General features: G+C 39.5%; 2 protein-coding genes across 4 annotated transcripts in view; one reads left to right on the forward strand and one right to left on the reverse strand.

The window, feature by feature from the left end:
* Nucleotides 1-25,279, reverse strand: part of MACROD2 (mono-ADP ribosylhydrolase 2) — a 1,393,268-nt gene that overhangs the window by 1,111,666 nt on the left and 256,323 nt on the right. The window lies entirely within an intron of this gene.
* Nucleotides 639-12,588, forward strand: FLRT3 (fibronectin leucine rich transmembrane protein 3). The gene is made up of 3 exons (XM_072140438.1): nucleotides 639-910; nucleotides 7,532-8,221; nucleotides 9,297-12,588. The coding sequence occupies exon 3, from the start codon at nucleotides 9,327-9,329 to the stop codon at nucleotides 11,274-11,276; it is 1,950 nt and encodes a 649-aa protein (XP_071996539.1). The 5' UTR covers nucleotides 639-910; nucleotides 7,532-8,221; nucleotides 9,297-9,326; the 3' UTR covers nucleotides 11,277-12,588.

The raw sequence follows: 25,279 nt of genomic DNA on the forward strand, positions 1-25,279 counted from the left end.
ATATGCATCTTTCTTTATGTATCTATTTTTATGTATCTATCCATACATCTGTCCCCATCTATTAATATCTATATATCAAAATCCTCATTTCAATATCTATTATATATATATATACACACATACATACATACACATTGTTGATGAATGCATTCCTAAACAATTTATATAATGGTGTCCTATTCCGCAGCGCTTGACAGCCCATGGGGGTCATATACAGACAAAATTACAGAGCAATAACATGGCCAGATGGAACAATAGGAAAGAGGGTCCTGCTCGCAAGAGCTTACAATCTATGAGGGTACTATTCTCTGCCATCAGCCATGTCTTGCTAAAGAAATGCAGTCACCAGTCCCCCCTTTCCCCCTTCAATCCTTGTGGATTCCACAACATTTGTATTTTGTGCATAACATTAGCCGCCGTCCAATGCGGTTACTTCTCTTTTATGAAGCCTGGCCCAGTCAGCTGCAGCAGACAAAGAGTTAAGAGCTAGCTCAGACTGTATATAAGCCAGAGCAGCCTGGAGAAGGCTCTGCACTGTGTGGATTGCAGAGAGCAAGGATTACACCTGCCCTCTAGTGGCTGTTATGTGCATGCAGTCTGCAGAGGAGGTTACCTCACTTGGGGCAGGACTGGGGACAAGCCTCTCCCCCATCCATGACATCAGTGCACACTCAGCCACTGTGAGCGGCTGCTGCAAGTTCAGACTTTGAGGTGGGCACAGAGGACCTCACACTTCTCAGCAGCACACAGGGAAATGATGCTGGCTGATCCAAGCTCACACAACTAGCCTGCTGCTAGCCCTTTTCTATGGTTATCCTCTACAAGCCTTGGGGAGCTTATCCGTTTTATAGGACTACAACTGGAATATTCCTTCAATTACTGGATTCTTTCTTCTGCACTGATCTTCCAGGTAAGACACCAACCACTGCCTCCTCCAGCAATGTACAGCACTTCTCCTCTTCCCTATCAAGGATTTGCATCTTATACATCTTATACTTCCATGTCTTCCTAGTGTGCAAAAATGAATGAATCAGGAGTCCACAATGTTAAGGCTTAGCAGATTGTCAGCTCTTGTGCACAGCAGAAGTTTACTCCAGGGTTAAAGTGCAATGCTCAGGGTATAGAGATGAGCAGGGTCTGGATGTGCGATAGGATACTAACAATATTGGGAAAGAATTTCTATAATCCTGGATGTACATGAGAAGCGGTGATACATGGAGGGGAGTTGTGTATGTGGAGAAGAAGACAGCAGCTCTAGACTTTGCAGAACATAAATGAACAGCTACACCTACATTTCAAAACCTGAATTGCTGTATGGGGGGAAACAAAATTAAAAAAGTATCCTAAATTCATCCAATTCCTATAGGAATTTCTAAGGGCAAAAAAACCCTTTTTCCTATTCCAAAAAAAAATCTCTGCCTAAACAAGTGTAGTATGTGACCAGCATAGCAATGGGAGGACAGATAATGGCAAGCTTATGGGACTCGGTATTGTCTCTGGCCAGGGGAACCCCACTGACAATGGGGAATTATGTTTTTTAAGAAGAAAACAAAAAAATGGTAAAAAAAAGCTGCGTGGGGACTAGATCAGGGGAGATTAGCAAGTAAATGGGAACTTGTGTGTCTCTTCTCCATTCACTGGTAGGGAGTAATGGTGTGCACTGAGCACTGAGCCCCCTGATATTCTAGGTGGGGGGATTTATATACAGTTCATATTTGGAAAGGGGGACTCTGCGCACAAAAGCGAGAGTGCTGGAGCTTTGTTTATGTCTGCTGAGCCCTGCGCTCGCTTTTTTCTGGCTTCTACCCATGGGCTGCAGCTGCTAACAGACCACAGTGTTAGTGAATGAGGCTGAAATTTAACAAAATAGGTCTCACCGAGAGCGGCAGGACGACACACACATCATCATCATCCAGCCAAGGAGATTAATCCCTGCAAATATATTCATTCAGCATTATCCCCCTCATCATGTCAGTCCAATAATAATCTGGCACTGTCCAGGTGGAAAGGATAGTATTATGTGTTATATAGTACACACATACACACCCCCTTTATAAACAAGTGTTTCATGCATAAAGCCCTCTCTCCATACTATTACCATATACAATACAGCTCCCCTCCTCCTATTTTGTAATTTGCACCCCCTTAAAAATCAAAGCAGACTCTATGTCAGTCCATTTCTCCTCTATTACGGGTAATACGACGCCTTCCTACAGAATACGAGAATTGATCATCTCCTTATAGCAATAGCTCTGTGTCCCCTAGATCATGATAGATTTGGTGAAAATTCTGGCTGCTGTCATACTTTGTTACTAGACTATTAATTATCTATTCCCTTGGTCCGTTCTCCCCTGCACAGCTCTGTCCAATCAGATAAACTCCAATTACGCTCGCCATCTAGCGCCTGCGGGTGTGCAGTCCTAACTAACATGACTCTCCCGCAGGATGGAAAAAACACAATTATCTGTTTAGACTCTGTGCCACGGGAAAAAAAAAAATCTATGAAAAAGACAGTGTCGTATGACGCTGTTCTGTACTGTACCGCACAAATAGAGAGCTATGTCCCTTGATTTTACTCTTTGCTGCAAATTATTTCTTTTTTTAACATCTCATATGACTGGAAGATCTTAATTTTGATATGTAGAATCGAGCAATAGTGATAAATACTTTCATGTACACATATACTGCACATACACAAAACAAAACAGTATATTATACACACACACACACAAACTACTCATACTGCAGCTAAACAAAACAGAATTATACACATACATATACACACACACATACATATACAATCAAACTACTCATAGACATGCTGCACCTACACAAATATACTTATACACACATACTGCACATGCACACAAAACTGAAATATTATACATATATATGTATACACACACTGCTCATACTGCACACATACACTGCACTTAAACGAAAAGAAACACCATTTATTTAAAAATGTATACATAAACACACGCAGCAAAACAAATATATATGCACATACACACATTATGAATAACAAATACATACTCATTCTGTCAATGCACACACGCAAACACATATACATACATACATACATACATACACACATTAACACAAATATATACACACATGCAGGTAACTATATACATCTTTAAATTATACAAGCTTTAGGGTTACTGAACTAAAGAAGAGGGGTAAACATTGGGAGTGACTGACTGTTGTGGTTTTTAGCCCCCCAAAAGCCACAGGTTGACAATTTTTGATATAAGTCTATAGGCTAAATATTACTTCAAACATTGGTTCCCAACCAGTGGTTTGTACTCCATAGCCCAGGGCTACGTGAGCCACGGCAAGCCAACTTAAGAAGGGGGTACTATCTTTTCAGGTTAGGGCTGTTTGCCCCATTTCTGGTGTTCCAAGCATTGTGAAGAGCAACGACTAAATAAATACCATGGTTAATGAAATCAGCATGGCCATTAGGGCCTGACTGAGCCCTTCAAAAGGAGAACTTTTCCTTGCCCCAGCACACACCACTGTTCCACTCAACAGGAGACTCTGTTGCAATTAAAGTCAGGAAAGCTGGACAGAAGCAGCGAGAGTCTGACTTGTGGGTCTCGACAGAAAAAGGCTTCTAACAGAGTGTACCACCCCCCAGTGGGCATAAGCTCAGCTGGAAAGAAGCTGGAGCATGTTTTTTTTTTTTCCAGCTCAAAAATGTTTTCTTTGCCTTTTTCCCCCCTACTTGAACAAAAGAGAAGTGGAGGCTGCTTCCTCGCTTTGCTAAAATATGATACTGCATGTTGTAAAGAAACAAAGTATCGTGTACATGATGTAAAGGACAAAACAGGACCTTGATACAAATCATTATCGACATTCATTGTTTGGCTCAAGGTCCCTCTACAAGCTATGTGGAGAAGTTCACATACATAGTATGAGTAGAGTGACCTGCTTACACAATATTTCACTAAGCTATGGCTAAGGTTACATTGTAGTCTTAAGCAAAAAGCAATATCCGTGAGTTTAAGGTTATATGTGGCTTCTTAGAAGTCTGTATACAATGTTACCAATTGAGGTTCATTGACTCCATAATTGTATAAAAGCCTTAGGTGTCGAGGAACGTTGTTGATTTGTGGTCGGCGCTGTGAACACGTAGTCACTTGTCACGCCCCGGGGGGCTGAAGTGTCAGACATTTTTTTTTAAACTCTTAAAACAGGTAGCACTCCGAAAAACTTCCTGCACTTGTAGAAACAATGATAGCAATTGTTAGACACATTTCCTAGGTGTAGCTGTCTAGGTATTCTTGGCTATTTCTTGGAGCCAATAGCAAACCAGGTTTGCTTAGTAATCTATGTCATTGGTGATGGGTTGTTACGGGATTTCTCCTGGAACCTGAATACTGTAGAAGATTGGATATGACATCTGTTTTTTATTTGAAAGTAATTGAATGATGTAAACTCGTGTCCAGGATATCATATTGCAGGGAACAGTGTCATATTAGGAGTGATATTCCTATTCCTCATCTTTATACTTGCTGATGCAGTGACCCAGAGGAGCTCACTTCTTATAAGGTTTCCTCCAGAAATCCTTCAGAAAGTGGATGTCGCCTAGATCTAGTCATGTCCTATATTACTCATCCTTGACTCACATATGGCAGCCTAACCGCTAAACCGAAATGATGTCAGAATAATTGGAAAGGTTTCATATACTTTCTATAGATCCCTCAAGATTAATGTCTTCTAGATAGGGTAGGATATCATACTTCTAGTTTTGTATTTTCTCTGTTGGGTATGGGTTCTTCTCGCTTAGTGTAGAGTATCTTACAGCCTAGGATCTGAATACGTACAGCCAGTTCTTAGATAATTGAGTGAAATTGGAGCAATTTCGACACTTTGTATTAATTAATTATTCCTTACAGCAATTAAGTCCAAAATAATTTATGAATGGAGCTCCACTCCGAGCACAGCTGCAGCACATTTCTTCTTCACAAGGCCTTGTCCTAGGAACCAAAATGTCTGGACAGTCTCCAAATCCCATAAAACATATTTGTGTCCCCAGTCTAAATAACAAAGCTATAAGCTATTCCATACTGTACATAGTACAAGTCCCAATGGTCTTAACTTCTAGTAAACAAGAGGCGCAGGTACCTGTCTGAAATGCAATGATCGTGGCCAATCTGACAGCTTCTGACCAAGCTGTCATGAATTCCCAAAAATCTGAGAGCATTGCAGATACTTTCACACTACAAGATGACTTGCAAATCCTTAGTCTGTGTACAAGCTAAACTATTTGCTAAGAATATAAAGCCCCTTTGCCCTACTGAAGTGAACAAGCTCGAAAATAAACACAGTAGTTGTAGACCAGGAAAAGCCCTAAAGTCATGTCATTAAAAATATAATCGTGCATTATTCTGCATACAGCCACACGACTCCTCATAGTCAGGCTGTGGCTTTGTGTGTATGTACCAGGCTTTAAGCCAGTAGCTAAGCCATTGAAAAGAATAGGAACAAGCAACCCACTCTTTTCCACCGTGACCAGGCCCAGGTCATATTTGATGTAGAATGACTCAAGGTCAATCAATGCACATACAAAAGAATTAAAGACGGGTTAGTCTGCCCATGGCAGGGGGATTTTCTGGGGCTACGGCTCTAACATCATGGCTAGCTATTGATATGTAAAACCTATCATATCAAACAGAGTGGCAAACAGATGTGAAGGGGGCCATCTCTTTGGAATTTATTCCAATCTACATTTTTTTCCACCAGTCATTATTCCCCTCAAAGCTTTGCTTTTGTTTAGTAGGATTTTATTTATGCTTTTGTGTTGTTTGTTATACTTTTTGTAGCTAAAAGGCCTACAGTCACCATAGATCCTAATGAGCTTTCAGTTAAGTCCAGCACCGACCCTACTACAATGGTGGCATTAGACGTTGGTTTGCATGACAATGAGGGTTAAAAAGACACAGTTTAACACTCCACATAAAAAAACAAATACCATTACTTGTACAGCACCCATCACAGCCATTTCCTCCTACCATGTATGCTAATGAGGGCAATTCCATCCTCTTAAAGCAATGTGGTCTTTCTTGCAATATTCTGTTTACAAAAGCTGTCAATGACAAGATGGAGGAGGAATCTCAAGTAGCGACATGAATCGAACCCTCAGATGAAATACATATGGAGAAAGTTAAAATGGCCTCTTAATTAAGAGCAGGCAGATTGCAGAAGTAATAAAAATGCTTCATCGTATGTTTGGCTGCTACTCAGATGCACTTCAGCAGTTGTTACTGCAAGTTTAACACATGGTAATAACCAGGCAGACATGGAGATGATCATTGGTGTTGACCAGGAACGGTAAAGTGTTAAGTCCAGGTTTTTAGAGAGGTGTCAGAATTGTCTACAGGCAGAGTCTCATCCACATAAGTTACCCCAGGAAGCTACCAGCCCTTTAATTGCTAATTAAAAACCCTTCCATGGATACAAAGTAAAACGGGGTCTTTAGAAGTTACTGCTTAGGCCAGCGGGACCTTACTTAAAGCAATATCCACAGTCCCAGTTAGCTTAACCCTATATTAAAGATTAATCATGTGGAGATAGAATTTATTTTATAGAAAAGAGGACTCCGGCATTTATTATTCAGCATACTGGCAAGTGCGGAGCATTTTAATTCTGGAACAGATGCTCAGCTTGCTGGATGCCATGTAATTACTGAGTGGAGAAGCAAATTGCTACTACGGCATTCCTTAATTTCAGGGTCAAGTATTTCCAGCTTACTCGAATTTTTCTACTTGTCACTCTTAAGCACCTTGGCAGGTTGACCCTTACGGGGGGGAAAAAGTAGGAATTGCAATAAATATTTGTGCAAATACAATTTGTGATTTTATAGAATATTAGAGGTGATAGAGGCAATATTATGTGTTTTGCTCGGTAATAGTTAGTTCTAGATTCACAATGTTTAGAAGTCTTTCGCTCATTGGAAGAAGGCAAGTCTTTGACGCCACCAATGTTGTGGCGTCAATGTGGTGGTGTAAAAAATGTTTGCTTTACATATGTATCCTACAGTCCATGCACAAGATATAAATTTTTTTAGGTCAGCATGAAAGAGTAACTCAACTGCCTCCGTGTGGCCAGACTGGAATGGCTTCGAGTCTTGGTTATCTATTAATATAAAACTTGTATAAAACATGTATAAAACTTCTGGACAGCAGGGGATTGTGCCTTGGTTAGTAATAGAAAAAGACAGGTGTCACCGTTTGCTAAAGTAATTTCTCTGCAGTTGGTTGATTGAAGCTGACTTCAATTACAGTTGCTCTTGGATGGATGCACTGGAATGGCTGATGTGAAATACTAGAAATCGTGGCAGAGAGTGGTACCATGGCAGTGACCTCCGAGAACTTTGAGGTTTGGCCATGGAGTAGAAAGTCAATAGTTGTTTTTATTAGGAAACTAATGAGTGCCTGTCATTCAGCCTTGGCTCATAATTAGTCGTTATATTATGTCACGTTTCACTCTCACTAACTGACAACTATTACTTTTCTCTCCCCAGAAATCTCGTGAGGAACTTCAAGGAACTAACACAAGTCATTTCTTGCCGAAAACATTGTGAAAATTACACCCATTTCGAGAAACTCTTCCTGATATTTATCTTCCACCAGGTTTCTCTCTTTTTTTCGCCACTCAGTTTTTTCTGGTTTGGCTTGGAAACAGTTCTGTTTTCACAACGGGTGTGAACCTTTTTGGGATGTGACTACTGTACAGAGAGCATTCATGGTTGAATCTGCACAGGAAAGACAAGCAGGAAAGCATGTACCTACTCTGAATGCACTATTTATTCCAGACTTTGCTTTATGAATAATGCCCCCGGTGTGGAGTTAATTTTACTGGCGTTCCTGAGGAGCATTTATAAATGGAAAGTCAATTTCTGGCATGAAATTAAGCCAACCGAAGGGGATTATAAAGCAAGCGTTAATCTGGCGTTGGAGGAAATATCACATGGTTGCAGGAAACTAAAGCTAGTTAAACGAGATTTGGTGTCGGCAGTAAACGTTTGCTGTGATGCGGACAAGAGACAGTCACATTCGGGTCCCTTCTTCCACAAGTTAGGATTGTTTGAACAAACACTTTGAAAGAGGAACTGCTAAATGAGATAACCCAGACCTTACTATTCTGGGAACACGAGGCTTACAAAAAGCTCTGCCCACAGGAGGATTCTGAGAAGCATCAGCTCATACTTCAGGTATGTCTTTGTCTTGTGTCTATTAAGTCCTGATAGTGGTGGAGGATGAAAAGAAGTAGGGGGAACCTTTGATAAGGACTCAAGGACATCATGAACTATGTATTGATATATATTTACTTGAAATACTATACACCCTACAAGAATGATGTTATCTGCCTACTTAAGCTCTAAAGTCACATACCTCAACCTTTCCATGTTTTTTTCTCCAACTACTGCATTTTCCAATTAGATATAAGAAAAGGGCTCTCGGCATGTTTTATAATTGTACAGTTATTACCTCCAAAATGATCACATAGAGTTCACATAAAACATTATTGCATATACTCTTAATAGCCCAATATACTATGGTCAATAAAAATACCTCAAAAAAGGGAAGACTAATAATCTTTAATAAAGCCACCATAAGAGATTCAATATTTGTATACAGAGAGAGAACTAACGTGAGCAAAGGGTTGTGTCAAGCCACAGCCAATAAATTACACAGAAGAACATACTTGATGAGTTTATTTCAGAAATAAAAACTAGTCATTTTACACTTGCTAAGAAAATATATGGCTAGAGGCTATTGCTACTGTAGTTATGAGGCAAGCATTTACCATATTTATAGGATTTCTAACTGCCATAAATAAAACATAATCATATAGGAATGCATAATTTATTATCCTATTAGCAAGTGACTTGATGCTTGCTTTGCAAAGTACCGAGTAACTGTACATACAGTATAGCTTAACAGTGCCTCCAGTGGACAAGATGTATATTGCAAGACTTAGTTACTTAATTTTTACGCTTCTAAGCAAAACACATATACAATAAAAATATTTTGTGCATAAAAATAGAGCTAATACAGCCTGAGAATTCTGGATTAGGCACCACAACCGTCAATCATGAAGTTGTAAACCAAGGTCTGCTTAGCCACTTAATGGTACAACCTACACATTTCATGAAAGATAATAGCTCATAGGTTAACCTGGTAATAATTTATGGACTACAGTTGACAATAAAACTATTCATTACTTCTCCACTAAAATGTATTTAGACACTAATCCAGACAATGTATATTTTTTCTTTCTTACAGACTACCCTGAAGCCTTCATCCCTTTTCACCATGAGTGCGGAAACCTGGAACATTCTTGTTGCTTGGACCCAATTATTGTTATTACTTCGAATGGCGCCACAGTACGTCAGTGCCAAATCCTGCCCTTCAGTATGCCGCTGTGATGGAGGCTTCATTTATTGCAATGATAGAGACTTGACATCTATTCCCTCGGGGATACCAGAGGATGCTACAACTCTATACCTTCAAAATAATCAGATAAACAATGCGGGGATACCGTCTGACTTGAGAGGTTTGGACAAAGTAGAGAGAATCTATTTATATCGGAACAGTCTAGATGAATTTCCAATCAACCTTCCCAAAAATGTTAAAGAATTGCACCTGCAGGAGAACAACATACGGACTATTACTTATGATGCACTTTCACAGATTCCTGCTATTGAAGAGCTTCATCTTGATGATAATTCTGTATCGGCAGTGAGCATTGAGGATGGCGCATTCAGAGACAACATCTTTCTCCGACTTCTGTTCCTTTCACGAAACCACCTAAGCACAATACCCTGGGGTCTGCCTCGCACGATTGAGGAGCTGCGTTTGGATGATAATCGCATTTCTACCATTGCAGAAATCTCTTTGCAAGACCTTACTAATCTAAAGCGTCTTGTTTTGGATGGAAATCTTTTAAACAATAATGGCCTTGGGGAAAGAGTCTTTATGAACTTGATTAATTTGACAGAGCTCTCACTAGTTCGGAATTCCCTAACATCTCCTCCTGCAAACCTACCGGGCACAAATCTGAAAAAGCTCTATCTTCAGGAGAACCACATGAACTATGTGCCGCCCAATGCTTTTGCAGATCTAACCCAACTTTATCGGCTTGACATGTCAAACAACAATCTTACGTCTATACCTCAGGGCATTTTTGATGACCTGGATAATTTAACACAACTATTCCTACGAAATAATCCCTGGTATTGTGGTTGTAAGATGAAATGGGTACGTGACTGGCTGCAGTCTTTGCCTTCCAAAGTTAATGTCCGTGGACTGATGTGCCAGGCACCTGAACGTGTGAGAGGAATGACCATCAAAGACCTTAACAAAGAGCTATTTGATTGTAAAGATAGAACTAATACAAAGCCAGTCTATATCACGACAACGACGATGTTAAACACATTGCTTCCGGCACAAGGACAGCGTCCAGTATCTGTGACCAAACAGCCAGAGATAAAGCCACCCGACCTCAACAAAATTTTCAGAACCACTCCAATACCGGTCAGGAAAATTATTACTATCAATGTGAAATCTGTCACAGTTGAAACCATCCACATTTCTTGGAAAATTGCCTTACCAATAAAGTCACTGAGGCTGAGCTGGCAATTAGGTCACAGTCCAGTTTTTGGGTCTATAACAGAGACAATTGTCACAGGTGACAGAACAGAATACTTGCTGACAGCTCTCGAGCCTGAGTCCCCATACCGTATATGTATGGTTCCCATGGAAACCGGAAATTTCTTTTTACTGGATGAAACTCCTGTGTGCATCGAAACGGAGACTGCTCCACTAAAAATGTACAACCCAACCACAACCTTAAACAGAGAGCAGGAGAAGGAGCCTTATAAAAACTCAAATTTGCCCCTAGCAGCCATCATAGGTGGAGCGGTGGCGCTGGTGGCAATCACACTCCTTGCACTGGTTTGCTGGTACGTTCATCGGAATGGTTCCCTTTTTTCCAGGAACTGTGCTTACAGCAAAGGCCGCCGAAGAAAAGACGATTATGCAGAGGCGGGGACTAAAAAGGACAACTCCATTTTAGAAATCAGGGAGACATCTTTTCAGATGATACCAATTAATAATGAACCAATGTCAAAGGAGGAATTTATTTTGCACACTATATTTCCATCTAATGGAGTAAGCTTGTATAAAACCAGTCACAGTGAAAGCAGCAGTAACAGGAGCTACAGAGACAGTGGTATACCAGATTCTGACCATTCACATTCATGATGCTCAAGGGCACAAGACTTTTTATAGGAACTTTAATGAGTGAATGGGATTCACTGTTCTGCAAAACACTGGATTATTAAAATACAAAAAGAACATTTGAAGGAGCAATGTACTGTACATTTGCCATATAATTTATATTTAAGAACTTTTTATTAAAAGTTTCAAAATTTCAGGTTGCTGCTACGATTAAATGTAGTTTGTCGCCTGACCACAATTCTCTATTTTAGTATTTTTTGTAATTTGTACTGTATTTTTCCTTGCTAATATTGAAGTTACAGACCATTTAACTCTTTTTTTTGTGTTCTACTGAGTAAAAATGACTTGTTGACTGTGAAAGTGAATTTCTTTGATGTGTTGAACAATCAGGATTTTTGGTTTTCTCATTTTTTTTTCCCCAGATACTTTGTAGTATAAGCACAGGCCGTTTTTGCATTTCATTTTAAAACATGGTATAAGTAAGATGTAGCTACAAAGAATATTCAAAAAACATTTAACAGTATTGTTGGGTCTGTAAAAAAAAAATGTACACAACGTTACTCAATAAACAGAAGCAAAATTCGATGTGTGTAGTAATGGGCATTAACCTCATTTCAAAAGAACCACATTTCCACGCAAATAGAGTGTTATGGTTGACTTACATGTTCACTACCTATGCATGCTGGGTATTAACTAAATCACAAAGGTCAGAAAAAAAACACTAAATTAATGTTTTTTTTATACATTTCAAATAAACTAGTTCTTTTTATAGATCAAACTTTGTCCTCAAAGTATTATTAAGCTTGTAGATTAATTAACACACAAAAATAATTTCAGAAACATTCATCTACTCAGCAGTGTAAAATGGGGTGAAAGCAGCATATTATAGCAACATATAAAGTACTGTAGCCACAAAGCAAAATAACCAAGTACTATTGCCTGTAAGAATATTTATAATTTTTTAAAAATTACATATTATGTTACCTGTTTTTCATATGGACCATGATATGTTATTGCCAACCAGTTGCTCCTAGTGCCCATTACTACATCATTACATGTTGTTATAAATATGTACCATGTTATTTTGCCCTTTTCTGTTAATTTAATATTTAAAATAAAAAACAAGAAACATTGGTTGCCATATACCCTCCCCTTTTTATTATTTTTATTTTCAAATAAATTCCAAAGTGCGTTGTAAGCTCTTTGGTCAGTATTGTATGTGCCTTGATCCAATGCTACACATATACTGCTTGTTTTTCTTTCTTTTTTTTTTTTTTTTTTTGACAGTGACAATTTTTCATACTTGCGAACTATGAAAAATATCAACCTTATCTCTCAATAAAATAAAAAATAAAAAACAACATAAACTTGTGATTTAGTTTATTGAGACCCTGTACATATGATCCATGAACACTGAAAAACTTGACTACATTTGCAAACCATTATTAGGAAACCTAATCAGGAGCAATTATTTCCAGGCTTCTATTGCTTCTTTGTTCAGTGAAGTCCTATCATTTTGTATCTGCAATTTTCACCATTGGGCTATCAAAAGTATTAAGTGTCATGCAACCTTAGAATTGCAAACATACCGGCAGAAGGCAAGCGAGGCACAAATAAGTCCCAAAGGGTCAAGTAAGCACCCAACTGTCTAAACATCACTTATGAGCAGGCATCAGTACTTAGTTTGTCTGGTTAAAGCAGATCAGGATTGACTGCCCTGAGAAATTGCCCTAATTTACGGTTCTTAAGAGAGACCATTCTTTTCTTCCTCGAAGAGTAGAGGGAGGAGGTTGTAAAAATGATGTTGACATAACTTTAGTATGAATTTCCTGTTATGTTATGGATTACCACCATTGGCGATTGGCAAGCGGCCATATATTGAAGAATCCTAACAGCAACGGCCTTTGACGGTCCCAGAACGGTAACATTTTATCCCGTTTTACATATATAAATATTTCACTTCTGTAAGGGATTAACCTATGTAGACTTTTTCAGGAGTTGCAAGCAATTAAATTCTATTTCAATTTATGGTTTCCAGGAATGAGTTATAGGGTTCATGTTTTCACCAAGTTTATCAACATTAATAGAAGATCTTAAGACTAAGTCAGTAATCTATTTAATTAACTTTGTATTTAAAGCTTTTGTCTTTTTTTTTTTGGAATGAGAAAACAAATTAAGCCAACTTTTTATTACCGTGTTCCACATTCAACTAAAAAATAAAGCTAAATGACTGGCAATTGTTCCTTTATTGACAGTAAAATTAAAGGAAATGCAATTAGGTTAATTAATTAGGTATAAAACTGCAGATGTGAAATGTGTGTGTACCATTTATAGTTTTGATGTTTTAGCCATTTTGGCGGGCAGCCATTTTTGATAAGGGTCTACATGCTTAATGCAAATATAAGGTAGCCTTCGGTTTCAACTTTCAAATGCAACATAACTGAGAAATCTGGGATTCATACGTCATGAGGAATACACATACTTACCGAGGAGCCCAAGGAATAATTTTATAAAAACTTTTATAATTTAAAAAAACTGCAAACTTGGACGTTTTATTTCTTCCCCTTTCTTTCAGACTTCCTTCCCATTCTTTCTTTTACTTAGGTCATCTTTGGCCATGCTGGAGTTCCAGTCTTATTAGAAAGTAATTTGTCTTAAGATGGGCTTTATATGACATAAGCCAAACTAGTACATTAGAAATATTGAAGTGCTCATCTCTTTAATTGCCAGACATTAGAAACTACAGGAAAACCAATACTATTCCATTTTAATTTACTGCGCTCCAAATCTGAGGGCGATAGTGGCTTTAGTGCTCAGTTTATGGTGTCAGCTGTGAGCTAAGTACTTGCTTTGTGGTTATGTTGTTGCTCTTATTCTTTCCTAAGAACTATTGAGTAGGCTTTCTTTACTGCTTCGTCCATTAGTCAACGTTTAATGGCATTTCAGTCTATGATACAACAAACGTTGAAGGATCTGCTCTTAAATACTTTTGTACTAAATACTGATAATAAAATAAATATCTTACACAAGATAATTATAATAGATATAGCGCTAATCATCGGGAGTGTGACCCTAGACCCAATGCATGCATGCCCTACCTTAGGGTTAATTAACAGCTAGTCTGTTTATAGAATGATTGGCCATCTCTGGCACTCTCTGACTGCATTAGAGTGGATTGGAGTAGATACCCAAGTGTTGTGCTTGGCAATTTCCAACGTTCCAACATTCCTATTGCCTGGATGGAGTGGTAGGACACATGCTTGACCTGCCGCTCCATTATTGAAAATGGGACCCCTGTTTTTGTGATCAGTTGGATTCCAGTAGTCTAAGCGGCAACAATTATTTTAATAAAAAGGGAACCTGTCAGGCACATCCAGCCCCCAAACCAAAAGTCCTACCCCATTTTACTGTGGCGAGTTGACCTGCAGGATGATATTTAAATGAGTCAGCAGCTTCCATAAATTAACTGAATACCCCCACCACACTCTACATTGTAATCCTGTAAATTGAGTCAGTCGAATGTTCCTGAGCTGAATCCGGCTGTAACACCCCCTTCCTTCTTTGAAGTTTATTCCCTTTACTGTAGAGGATTTTTAAAATGGGACAAGAAAAATAATGGAATATGTGAAGAAGTGGTCTGATGTTCACGAATCTTGGATAAAATTCTGTATGTCTTTATTCCTCCAACAGTCTTTGTCAATGTCTAATTCTGACCCCTACTTTTCCTATTTAAAACAGGTGTGTGAGATATCAAATGGTCGAACTACCATGTGATCATCCCACTATTTAAAAACGCATAGCCATTAATGGAAACTTGAAGAATATAGGATACTCTGCATATAATATACAATTACACTAGCACAAGGATCTATTGTTACATGGAATACATGGTAAATAACATTCAGCAGTATCTTAAAAGGTAATTTATGACTTAAAAGGTACAAAAAACTGATGTAAAAATTCAATAGCAGTGGATAAGATCTTGTCTCAAGTTAATGCCTCTTTTGCTGCCTTGTAAGGCAGCCCACTTAACTCTTCCCGACCCAAGTCCCTAAACTGTACTGAAGAGACCACTTCGAAAAAGTGCTGTATACAGTTGGGAGTCTGTTCCTTCTGGAATAGATATACTGGTTGGGCTTTAATCGCACATCATGTTATAAGGCCTCCTGAAAGTCATGATGGTAAGGGGGCTGCCTTACAAAGTAGCTAAAAGAGGCAATGTATTCCTTGTCCCATCCTGGAAAACTCATGTGAATATTTTTCAGAATGCCCTTGTGGAGCATCAATGGCTATAAGTCTCCACATGCCTGCAATGTGGCCTTAATTGGCAAAGAGTCCATAAGGAGAACTCTTACTTCCTGATCACATGTACCTGGTATGGAAGCCCTAGAAAGGATGAGTAAACAGGACTTTTAATTTCTCAGTTAATGCAAATGATGTAAATTACATGATTCCTAAGTTCTATAAGGAAGTGCCAGCATTATTACCATGCAGTATTACGAGCACAGCCAATGGTACACACAATGTTGGAGTGACAGATAGAAAAATTTGCTGCAGGAATCAATAATCTCGGTGACCACAACATTTTGCTGACACATCAGAATCAGATGACTGCAGTAAATATGCTGTGAGTTATCTGCATCTTATCCGTGTGGACAGGCACATTGATAATATAGGATTTCTCATAGTCACACAAGCTGGAAGTTCCCAGCAACAACCAAGAGGAAGTAATACTAGCTATTTTAAGGAACGCCAAGAGTGAAGTGAGCTGCGACGTGGTAAAATTTACAGAACAAGCTGCTAATATAATGTACATGTGTGGAGGCTCTCTGGAAAGATGTGATCATGGGGTATGATGCTCAACTCCCTGTGACCTCTGCCATTGAGAAAAACTAATTTTATTCTAAGAAAATCCCCATAAAGCAGCAGAATTTGTTAAGAAATATGCAAATATAAAAATACAATATAAGGCAGACAGCACACAAATGTGCTTGGTCAGTGAAAAAGGGATAATGCGTTGGTCCAATCCCAAGGAACAAGGATATTGCATCAAATATGATGTAAGGACTCCCAACATGCCAGCCCAACATGAGCATCGTAACTGTATAGGTGCTGATGCTTGTATGGCAAGAAGGGACTCATTCCATCATATTTCATGTCCACTGCAATGTCCTCAGTCTGTGGGTTCTGATCAGCGCATCCATGTGCATCCATCCCAAGATGCATTTGAGAAAACTTCTGGATTAACTCTTCCCACACCTAGAGTATATTGCCCTAGACTATTTAACTCTCTCAAGAGATTAGACAGTCCAGGGATTGTCTGTTAACAGTTAAGACATTGAACACTTCGCTGAAGCAGCTGTTAGTGGCTTACAGACTGGAGGCGATTTACAGAAACTGCTTAAATAAGGAAGAAAGGCAGGGGTAAAAGAAGGGCACATGAACAGATTTCTTTAATAAAGTTTATTGCAAAGTTTACAATTCTAATCTTCACTATTGATTTTAAAAAATGTTGTCTAAGAATTGGTTATGCTTTAACAAAAATAGGGAAAATAAACCGGTGCTCACCTCCCGCAGCTCCTGACCCAGTGAGACCAGAAGGACTACCATCACATTGTTTCTGCACATAACCACTAAGCCAATCCCCGGCCTCAGCAGTCTTGCATTAATGTAAAGCACACAGAAACAGAGGCTCACAGTGTGATTGGCTTAGTGGTCACTTGAGAACGAACATGATGGCTGCTCTTCTGGTTACAGAAAGCAACAACTGGAACCACAGGAGACCCACCCGTACTATTTTTTTTAACCCTACCTCCTTAGGTGTTTTTTTTTTTTAAACTGGAAAGCTCCTTTAAAGTTGCCAATACACAACTAAAAATGGCCAAACTGGCTGATTTTAATAGATTTTTATATCTAATGTGTTCCAACACTGACCTGACAAAGAATAGAAAACAGCTGAATTTTACAGGTTTTATCTTTTAGTCTTAAATATAATTAAATTGCATGTCTCAAAGTAGCTAGTCCCATCTAACTATTTTAAACACATGCACCCTCAGCCAAACAGAGTGTGCATGTAAGTGTGAAATTGGGGGATGCATTACAACTTAAAGGACATCTACCACTAGGATGAAAGACTGTATGCAAATGAGCCTGTGGGACTCCGGGCTCCATTAACACCTACAGAGCCTGGAGCCCCTTCACCCTGGTGGTAGATACCCTTTAAGATACAAACCTTACAGTAAGGGTAATTGCTTGTAGACTTCCTTAAAGTTACATGCATCTGTTAAGATAAGCGCCTGTCATCTGTATCCCTCATTTGCAAGAATTCCGAAAAGCTGCTGCATCTGAACTCACCCTTCTAATTCCCTTTTGTGAAATTAAATTGTTGCCCTGTTAAAGTTAGCATTTTGTAAAAAAAAACCTTCAAGTTTTCAAGTTGTAGTTCAGAGAGTCACATAGCCAACAACAATCTTGAAGACAATAACCAAGCAGACATATTGTATTTGTTAACTATGTAACCGATACCGCAGATCATACAATATTATAATCCATATTATGTTTCCTTTGGAACACCGACATATATTTCAAGAAATAAAGACAAGAAGAAAACATCAGATCTTTTGACATATTGTATGCTGCTATATTCCACGCATTACATAATTGGCAGTCTTATATCCCATCTTGCACGATTCCTGGCAAAAACCGCCTCCTTACCATTCACCCATAACTTAAACATTTATGAATAATAACGTCCGACAATCGATTTTTAATATTGTTAAAATCCCTTGCTTTCTTTGCAATATTTTGGCTGCTATTTAACCCTTACACTATTCCCATAGCAAACACTTATTCATTCCACCTCTACTCATGCCCAGGGACCAACTTTCTGACAAATGACATCGTTAGTAAGTATTGTCTCGTTTTGCCCCATGCCAACTGGAAATCGGTAGTGGGAAGGAAGCGGTTGCATAGAGGCAAGCCTCTGGCACTCCAGCTATAAGATGCTCTTGGATTTGGAAGTATAACAAGACAATAAAGGAAAAGAGAACTTTGACATATGACTGACGTTAGAGCTTTTCCACGTAAATTTTAGTATTTTCACGGAAGAAACAAAATTATTTAAACTTGAAAGAGGAAGAACTTTTTGTTTTAGCGACTAGATGTAATTCAGTGGTCCCCAACCTTTTTAGCCAGGGACTACAGGCAGTCCCCGGGTTACGTACAAGATAGGGTCCGGAGGTTTATTCTTAAGTTGAATTTGTATGCAAGTCGAAACTGTATATTTTATAATTGTAGATCCAGGAAAAAAAAAATTGGGCCCCAGTGAAATTTGGAGTTTAAACATTTTTTGCTGTAATGGGACCAAAGATTATCAATAAATCTTCATTACAGACACCTTACAGCTGATCATTGCAGTCTGGGACTATAGTAAAGCATTCAGAGACTTCACCAGAGGTCAAAGGGGTCTGTCTGTAACTATGGGTTGTCTGTAAGTCGGGTGTCCTTAAGTAGGGGACCACCTGTAGTTAAAGAGAACCTGTCCCCAAGTTTTACCCCATCAAATTTCTACCACCCTCAGGTAAGGAATGAAATGTCCTTTCTAAAATTCACTCTTATGTGGAAATGTTAATGTTAACATATAAAAAAAACTCTCCCCCAAAGTTAGGAAAACATGACTCTTCTCACCTAATTTGCAGATGAGATGAGTCAAGTTTAGTGGTTAACGCATGTGTTAACGCAATGTTAATGACTGTTAACAATGTGTTAATGATTGTGTTTTGTAAACACAAGTGTTAACAGCTGTTTAATTAGGCAAATCTCTCTTCAGCTGTTGCAATGCGTTTTTAAAAGCATGCGTTAAACGCTACGCACCCTGACAGGTGCTGTGTGTGATATCTCCCTCATGAAGGTGGGGGATGAGAGAGACGTGGCTACAAGAAGATGAATCAACTTCACTGTCTTTCATTCATGAGGGGCTGGGGTAAGCAGTGGTCTGCGAGGTGGTGGGGTATACATACTCTGTACTGCAGCTCTCTACCTCCATGACTGGAACAGAGGACATCAATAAATAAAGTTTTTGTTTTTTTTTTAAGAAAAATGGTGGCTCTATTCCCATGGACAGATGCATCAGTCGAACATCTGTAAAGACATCTGAAAGGTACTGTGTGTGGTTTGGGTGTGTGGGGATGTCAATGGGTGTAGGATATGTTCTATAGGTTTGTTCTTCAGCTGAATTTGTAGCCAAGTCGGAACTGAAGTGTAACTCTAGTCAAAGTATTTTTTGATCCCTGTAACAATTGGATTTTAAACATTTTGGGTTGACATTGGTACAAAGATTAAAAATAAAGCTTCACTGCAGACACCTTACAGTGGATCATTGAAGCCTGGGAAAAGGTACAGTAAGTTAGCTGCACCCAGAGAAATCACATAAGTCAGAGAGCTCGGTTTGTAACTAGGGGTCATCTGTAACTCAGGGACTGTCTGTACTGTAAAGGTTTAGAATTGCACATTGGAAATTTTTAGTCGCCAATATTTTCTAGATAATTACATTTCCACAAGGAATAATTTAAAAATGGTATAGTACAGCTATAAGCAAAGCTGCTCCAGAATTGCTACTCATGAGGAATAAAAACAGTTATTTACTAAAGTAGACAAGGCCGGAGAGGTGACAGGTTCTACATCTAAAAAATATTCCCCATGACTAAAAAGCATTCAGCTCCTGACTTCTGCTTTCACAATTGTCTATACAGGGAGCCAGTGATGACTGTACTGACAGTTCAGTGGAGGTCACGGGTGCGTTATCTTTTCCGCATATTTAGTGACGTAATCATATTATTGTCAGATGAGACTGTGGGATCGAAACCACAAACATTGAGATATCATGTGGATTACCTGTCATCACTAAGGATATTGGCAATTATCGATATGGTGTTTCACCTTACAATGACATTTTCGAAATTGGTTCTATAAATGTGCAAGTGGAAAATAATGCAAAAATAAAAATTTTTAAAAAAGTAATTCTTTTGATCATTAGATAGAGAAAAGGTATAACTGGAGCTTCTACTGATGAGAAGAATGGGGGTCCCTAGTCTGTTTATGTGGATGAAGAGGCATCATCCATGCATGCTGCTGCACTTGTCATTATTATGGGAGTGCTAATGAAAAGTCAATTACAGACCCTGCTCTCTGCTTCTGTTTCCCTATAATTGTCATGGACCGCCACTATTGTATTCCATATAATCCATACCGGATGAAGGTCTATAATAGACTAATGCTTGTTTTAATTGCTACTTCTGCTACTTTTCATCTGAAATAAATAATTTTGGATTTTGCATGATTAAAGGGTTTTTTCCCCCACAAATCAAGTTAGGTCCTATCCACAAAACAGAGCCTAACTTGCTGATTGGTGGGTCTCAGTGATGAAACCCCCACAGATCCAGAAAACGAGGGGTCCGATGGGGTACCAGGTACCTCAGTCTGATCCCTTGTCATGGCGCTCAGCGATCTCCGTCAGCTTCATAGAAATTAATGAAGCAGAACGGTCATGTTACTCTCCTGGAGCGACAAGGGGTCTGACTGAGGTACCTGGGACCACATCAGACCCCTCGTTTTCGGGATCTGAGGGGGTCTCATCACTGAGACAACCCACCGATCAGCAAGTTAGGCCCTATCCTGTGGTATTTGTGGGGAAACCCCCAAATTTTTATTAGCTGCAAATTTGTGCTGGAACAGGGCCTGCTCTAAATTTTTTACAGCCTCCACGTAGCTGTGAAAAACACATTCATGTGCATGGGTCCATTGAATAAATGTGTGCCATCAGTTAAAAAACAAAACAAAACGCAAAACAAAAGAAAAAACATAAGCACACAGAAACAAGTATCATGTGCATGAATCATAACTCTGCTTTATGCAAAATATATATATATATATATAACACTTTTTTTTTTTTACTTGAAGGCGGCACATTTTAGGTCAGGCCCACTTTCCCAATAAGCCCCACCTTTTATCATACCGGTCTATCTAGACCGGTTATCTAGACCAATGATTGTAACGACAGGATATCAAACAAATCAGCTTTGCCTAAACTTTTAACAATTTGCATCTTTATTAGTTTGTAAAAACATCACGTTTCGCCCCAAATTCCTGCAACTGATCCTTTGACACAATTGCCTTATCTCCAAAGTGTATTTTCTAATCAGAATATTTGATGACAGCGCCAAGCATGAAGGAAATACTAATCGCGAATATCAACAGTTGAACACATTCTACCAGGAACAGACGTGAGCCAGACACAGAGCTAGCAGTTTGTTCTGTAATCTTCTTACAGGAAGAAGCAAAAGAAATGCAAAGTGGCTGTGATTGATAAGTGTTTTCAAGAAATGAAATGTGTTTTCAGCACCAGAGTAAGTTAATGAAAATGACCTGTACGGAATGGATTAGCAATATGAAATCAGAAAGAAAAATGGATGAAAAAGAAATATATAAATAAAGGCTCCTACCACAATCGCTCACAGTCAGCGCCTTGGTACTTTTAGAAATAAGACAAGGTTAAGGAAAGGTGAGTAGTATATCATCCTCCGGTAAAGCAGAGGAGGACTGTAACCTTAACATTTACTAAGTGATAAAGCTGCCACGTAACAAATGGTGCACAATTAAAGGGAAGCTCCATTCTACATAACACATTAGGGGAAAAAAGAATTAAACAGGATGTTCCGTAATATTTTTTTTATTAACCGTGTGTCTACTTTGATTATGACAACCTTGTATATACAGTAGCAGAATATAGTCTCCCTCAGCTCTTTCTGTGTGTCCCCACAAATTCTCTACTGCCATCCTAAACATGAAGTTGAATATTGTATGGTGTCCATTACTCCGTTGTGGTTGTGCTTCAGGATCGGGGTCCAACCCCAAGTAGATCGATATAGATAAAGACTGAGCAAAATACTTCAGATTTTTGCTTTTGTCGGAATAAGAAGCATGGTGGGGTACTCAAATGGAATAAGAGAAGCAGCCATGGCCAGAATCCGGGGCGCAACTACAGGGGTAGCAGCCATAGCAGCTGCTATGGGGCCCACAGTGTCAGGGGGCCCCAGCATCTGGGGTATTGGGTGTGTCTATATACATGTATGTGTGTGTGTGTGCTGCATGGGTGTATATGTTACTGTATGAGTGTGTATATGTTACTGTATGCAGGGGCGGACTGGCCATTGTACCCACCGGGAATTTTCCCGGTGGGCCGGTCGGTCCTGGGCCGGTCTGGGGCCGGTCCAGAGCTGGTGCGAGGCCGGTCCGCACTCGCTAAAACTTTTCACATAATCCATAGTACCTGCATCGTACGATCGTACGATGCAGTTACTATTGCTTAGTACACAGACGCAGCGCAGCACCGCTGCTTCTGCGTCTGTGTATAAACCCAGCTACACAGGTCGCGCAATTGACGTCATTGCGCGACCTGTGTAGCGTGGAGGAGGCTGGCACTTACCATGTCAGCTGTCGCCTGCCTCCGTGTAGCTCCGCGGCTTGGTGTGGAGGCGCGGAGCAGTGACGTCACTATCCCGCGCCTCTACACCAAGCCACCGAAGACCGAGGAAGACGGGAAGAAACTGCACCAAAGGGGTGAGTATGATGGTTTTTTTTTTTTTAAATTACAGAACCGGGGGCATTAATTATATGTCTGGGGTGGGGGGATTATAGTATATATGGGGCTGGCAGTGGGCATAAATAATATGTCTGGGGGGGTATTATTGTATATATGGTGCTGGCAGTGGGCATAAATTATATGTCTGGGGTGGGGGGGATTATTGTATATATGGGGTTGGCAGTGGGCATAAATTATATGTCTGGGGGGGGATTATTGTATATATGGGGCTGGCAGTGGGCATAAATTATATGTCTGGGGGGGGTATTATTGTATATATGGGGCTGGCAGTGGGCATAAATTATATGTCTGGGGGGGGTATTATTGTATATATGGGGCTGGCAGTGGGCATAAATTATATGTCTGGGGGGGATTATTGTATATATGGGGCGGGCTGTGGGCATAAATTATATGTCTGGGGGGGTATTATTGTATATATGGGGCTGGCAGTGGGCATAAATTATATGTCTGGGGGGGTATTATTGTATATATGGGGCTGGCAGTGGGCATAAATAATATGTCTGGGGTGGGGGGTATTATTGTATATATGGGGTTGGCAGTGGGCATAAATAATATGTCTGGGGTGGGGGGTATTATTGTATATATGGGGTTGGCAGTGGGCATAAATAATATGTCTGGGGTGGGGGGTATTATTGTATATATGGGGCTGGCAGTGTGTATTAATTATATGTCTGGGCGGGGGGGGCATTATTCTATATCTAGGGCTGGCAGGGGGCATTAATTATATGTCTGGGGCGGGGGGGAATTAATTATATGTCTGGGGCTGGCAGGGGGCATTAATTATATGTCTGGGGCGGGCAGGGGGAATTAATTATATGTCTGGGGCTGGCAGGGGGCATTAATTATATGTCTGGGGCGGGCTGGGGCAATTATTTTTATGCCTGGGTCATAGTAGGAGCTCTATCAATACTGGGTTGGGTCGGTGGTGGTGGTGGTGGTGGTGGGTTAAAGGAGAGAAAGAAGAAATAAATTATCCCTCCCATTACAGTTACATTATGGGGCACTATTTGTGTGGTACTAATATTGTAGGGGGCTCTATTACAGTATTTGGGCCACAGTATTGGTGGTAGCAGAAGAAAGGACAGTTAAGGGACAATAGGAACGTGCAGAACATAAGACGTCTGTGTGGTAAACTCTGCAGGAAAGCTGTGTACCTGGAGGAAGAGACAAGGTGATGGTGGAACTAATGGAGAAGATGAGGAACGAGTACAATCCGGGGAGACGTCACCTGATGTCACTGGATGCAATAGGTGAGGATCTCATGTGTATATGATAAATTCTGATTTTTTTCATGTTCGCTTCTGTGTATATATGTAGTATTATAGTAGTTATATTCCTGTACATAGGGGGCAGTATTATAGTAGTTATATTCTTGTACATAGGGGGCAGTATTATAGTAGTTATATTCCTGTACATAGGGGGCAGTATTATAGGAGTTATATTCTTGTACATAGGGAGCAGTATTATAGTAGTTATATTCCTGTACATAGGGGATAGTATTATAGTAGTTATATTCTTGTACATAGGGGGCAGTATTATAGTAGTTATATTCCTGTACATAGGAGGCAGTATTATAGTAGTTATATTCCTGTACATAGGGGGCAGTATTATAGGAGTTATATTCTTGTACATAGGGGCAGTATTATAGTAGTTATATTCCTGTACATAGGGGATAGTATTATAGTAGTTATATTCTTGTACATAGGGGGCAGTATTATAGTAGTTATATTCCTGTACATAGGAGGCAGTATTATAGTAGTTGGCTTGTACATGGGAGAAGGTATTGTAGTAGTTTTATTTTGTATATAGAAGGCAGGATTGAATGTGTTATTCTAAATGTGTTATTGTAGCATTATTCCTGTACATAGGAGGCAGTATCAATATATTCTTTCTCTGAATTCTACATGTATGGCACAAGGGAAAGGTAATTAAGGCATAATTTACTGATCGACAGGTCACAATCCTTGCACATTCTATTCACTTACTAGCAAAAGATGTTCTTGTTTTGCATTAAGGCCATCTACCAACAATTTGTCTGTTATAACTCCACCCACATTATCTGACCACACCCACTTGTTTTGACTCCGCCCATAAGATGGGGCCACTTTTATATTTTTTCCAGGGCCATTTTAAATTCCCAGTCCGCCCCTGACTGTATGTATGTGTGTATATACTGTATGCATGGAAATATGTGCATATATGAGTTAATAAATGAGTGAGATTTTAACTCACATGAGTGAGTAAACAAATATGCAGAATACTTTTAAGGGGCAAGGGAGATTCAGAAATCTGCTATGGGGTCCTGCCTTTCCTAGTTACGTCCCTGGTCAGACTCCTTATCTTTGAACAAAAGGATGAGTCGTATTGA

Source organism: Engystomops pustulosus, chromosome 3, assembly GCF_040894005.1.
Source record: "Engystomops pustulosus chromosome 3, aEngPut4.maternal, whole genome shotgun sequence".
Classification (NCBI taxonomy): domain Eukaryota; kingdom Metazoa; phylum Chordata; class Amphibia; order Anura; family Leptodactylidae; genus Engystomops; species Engystomops pustulosus.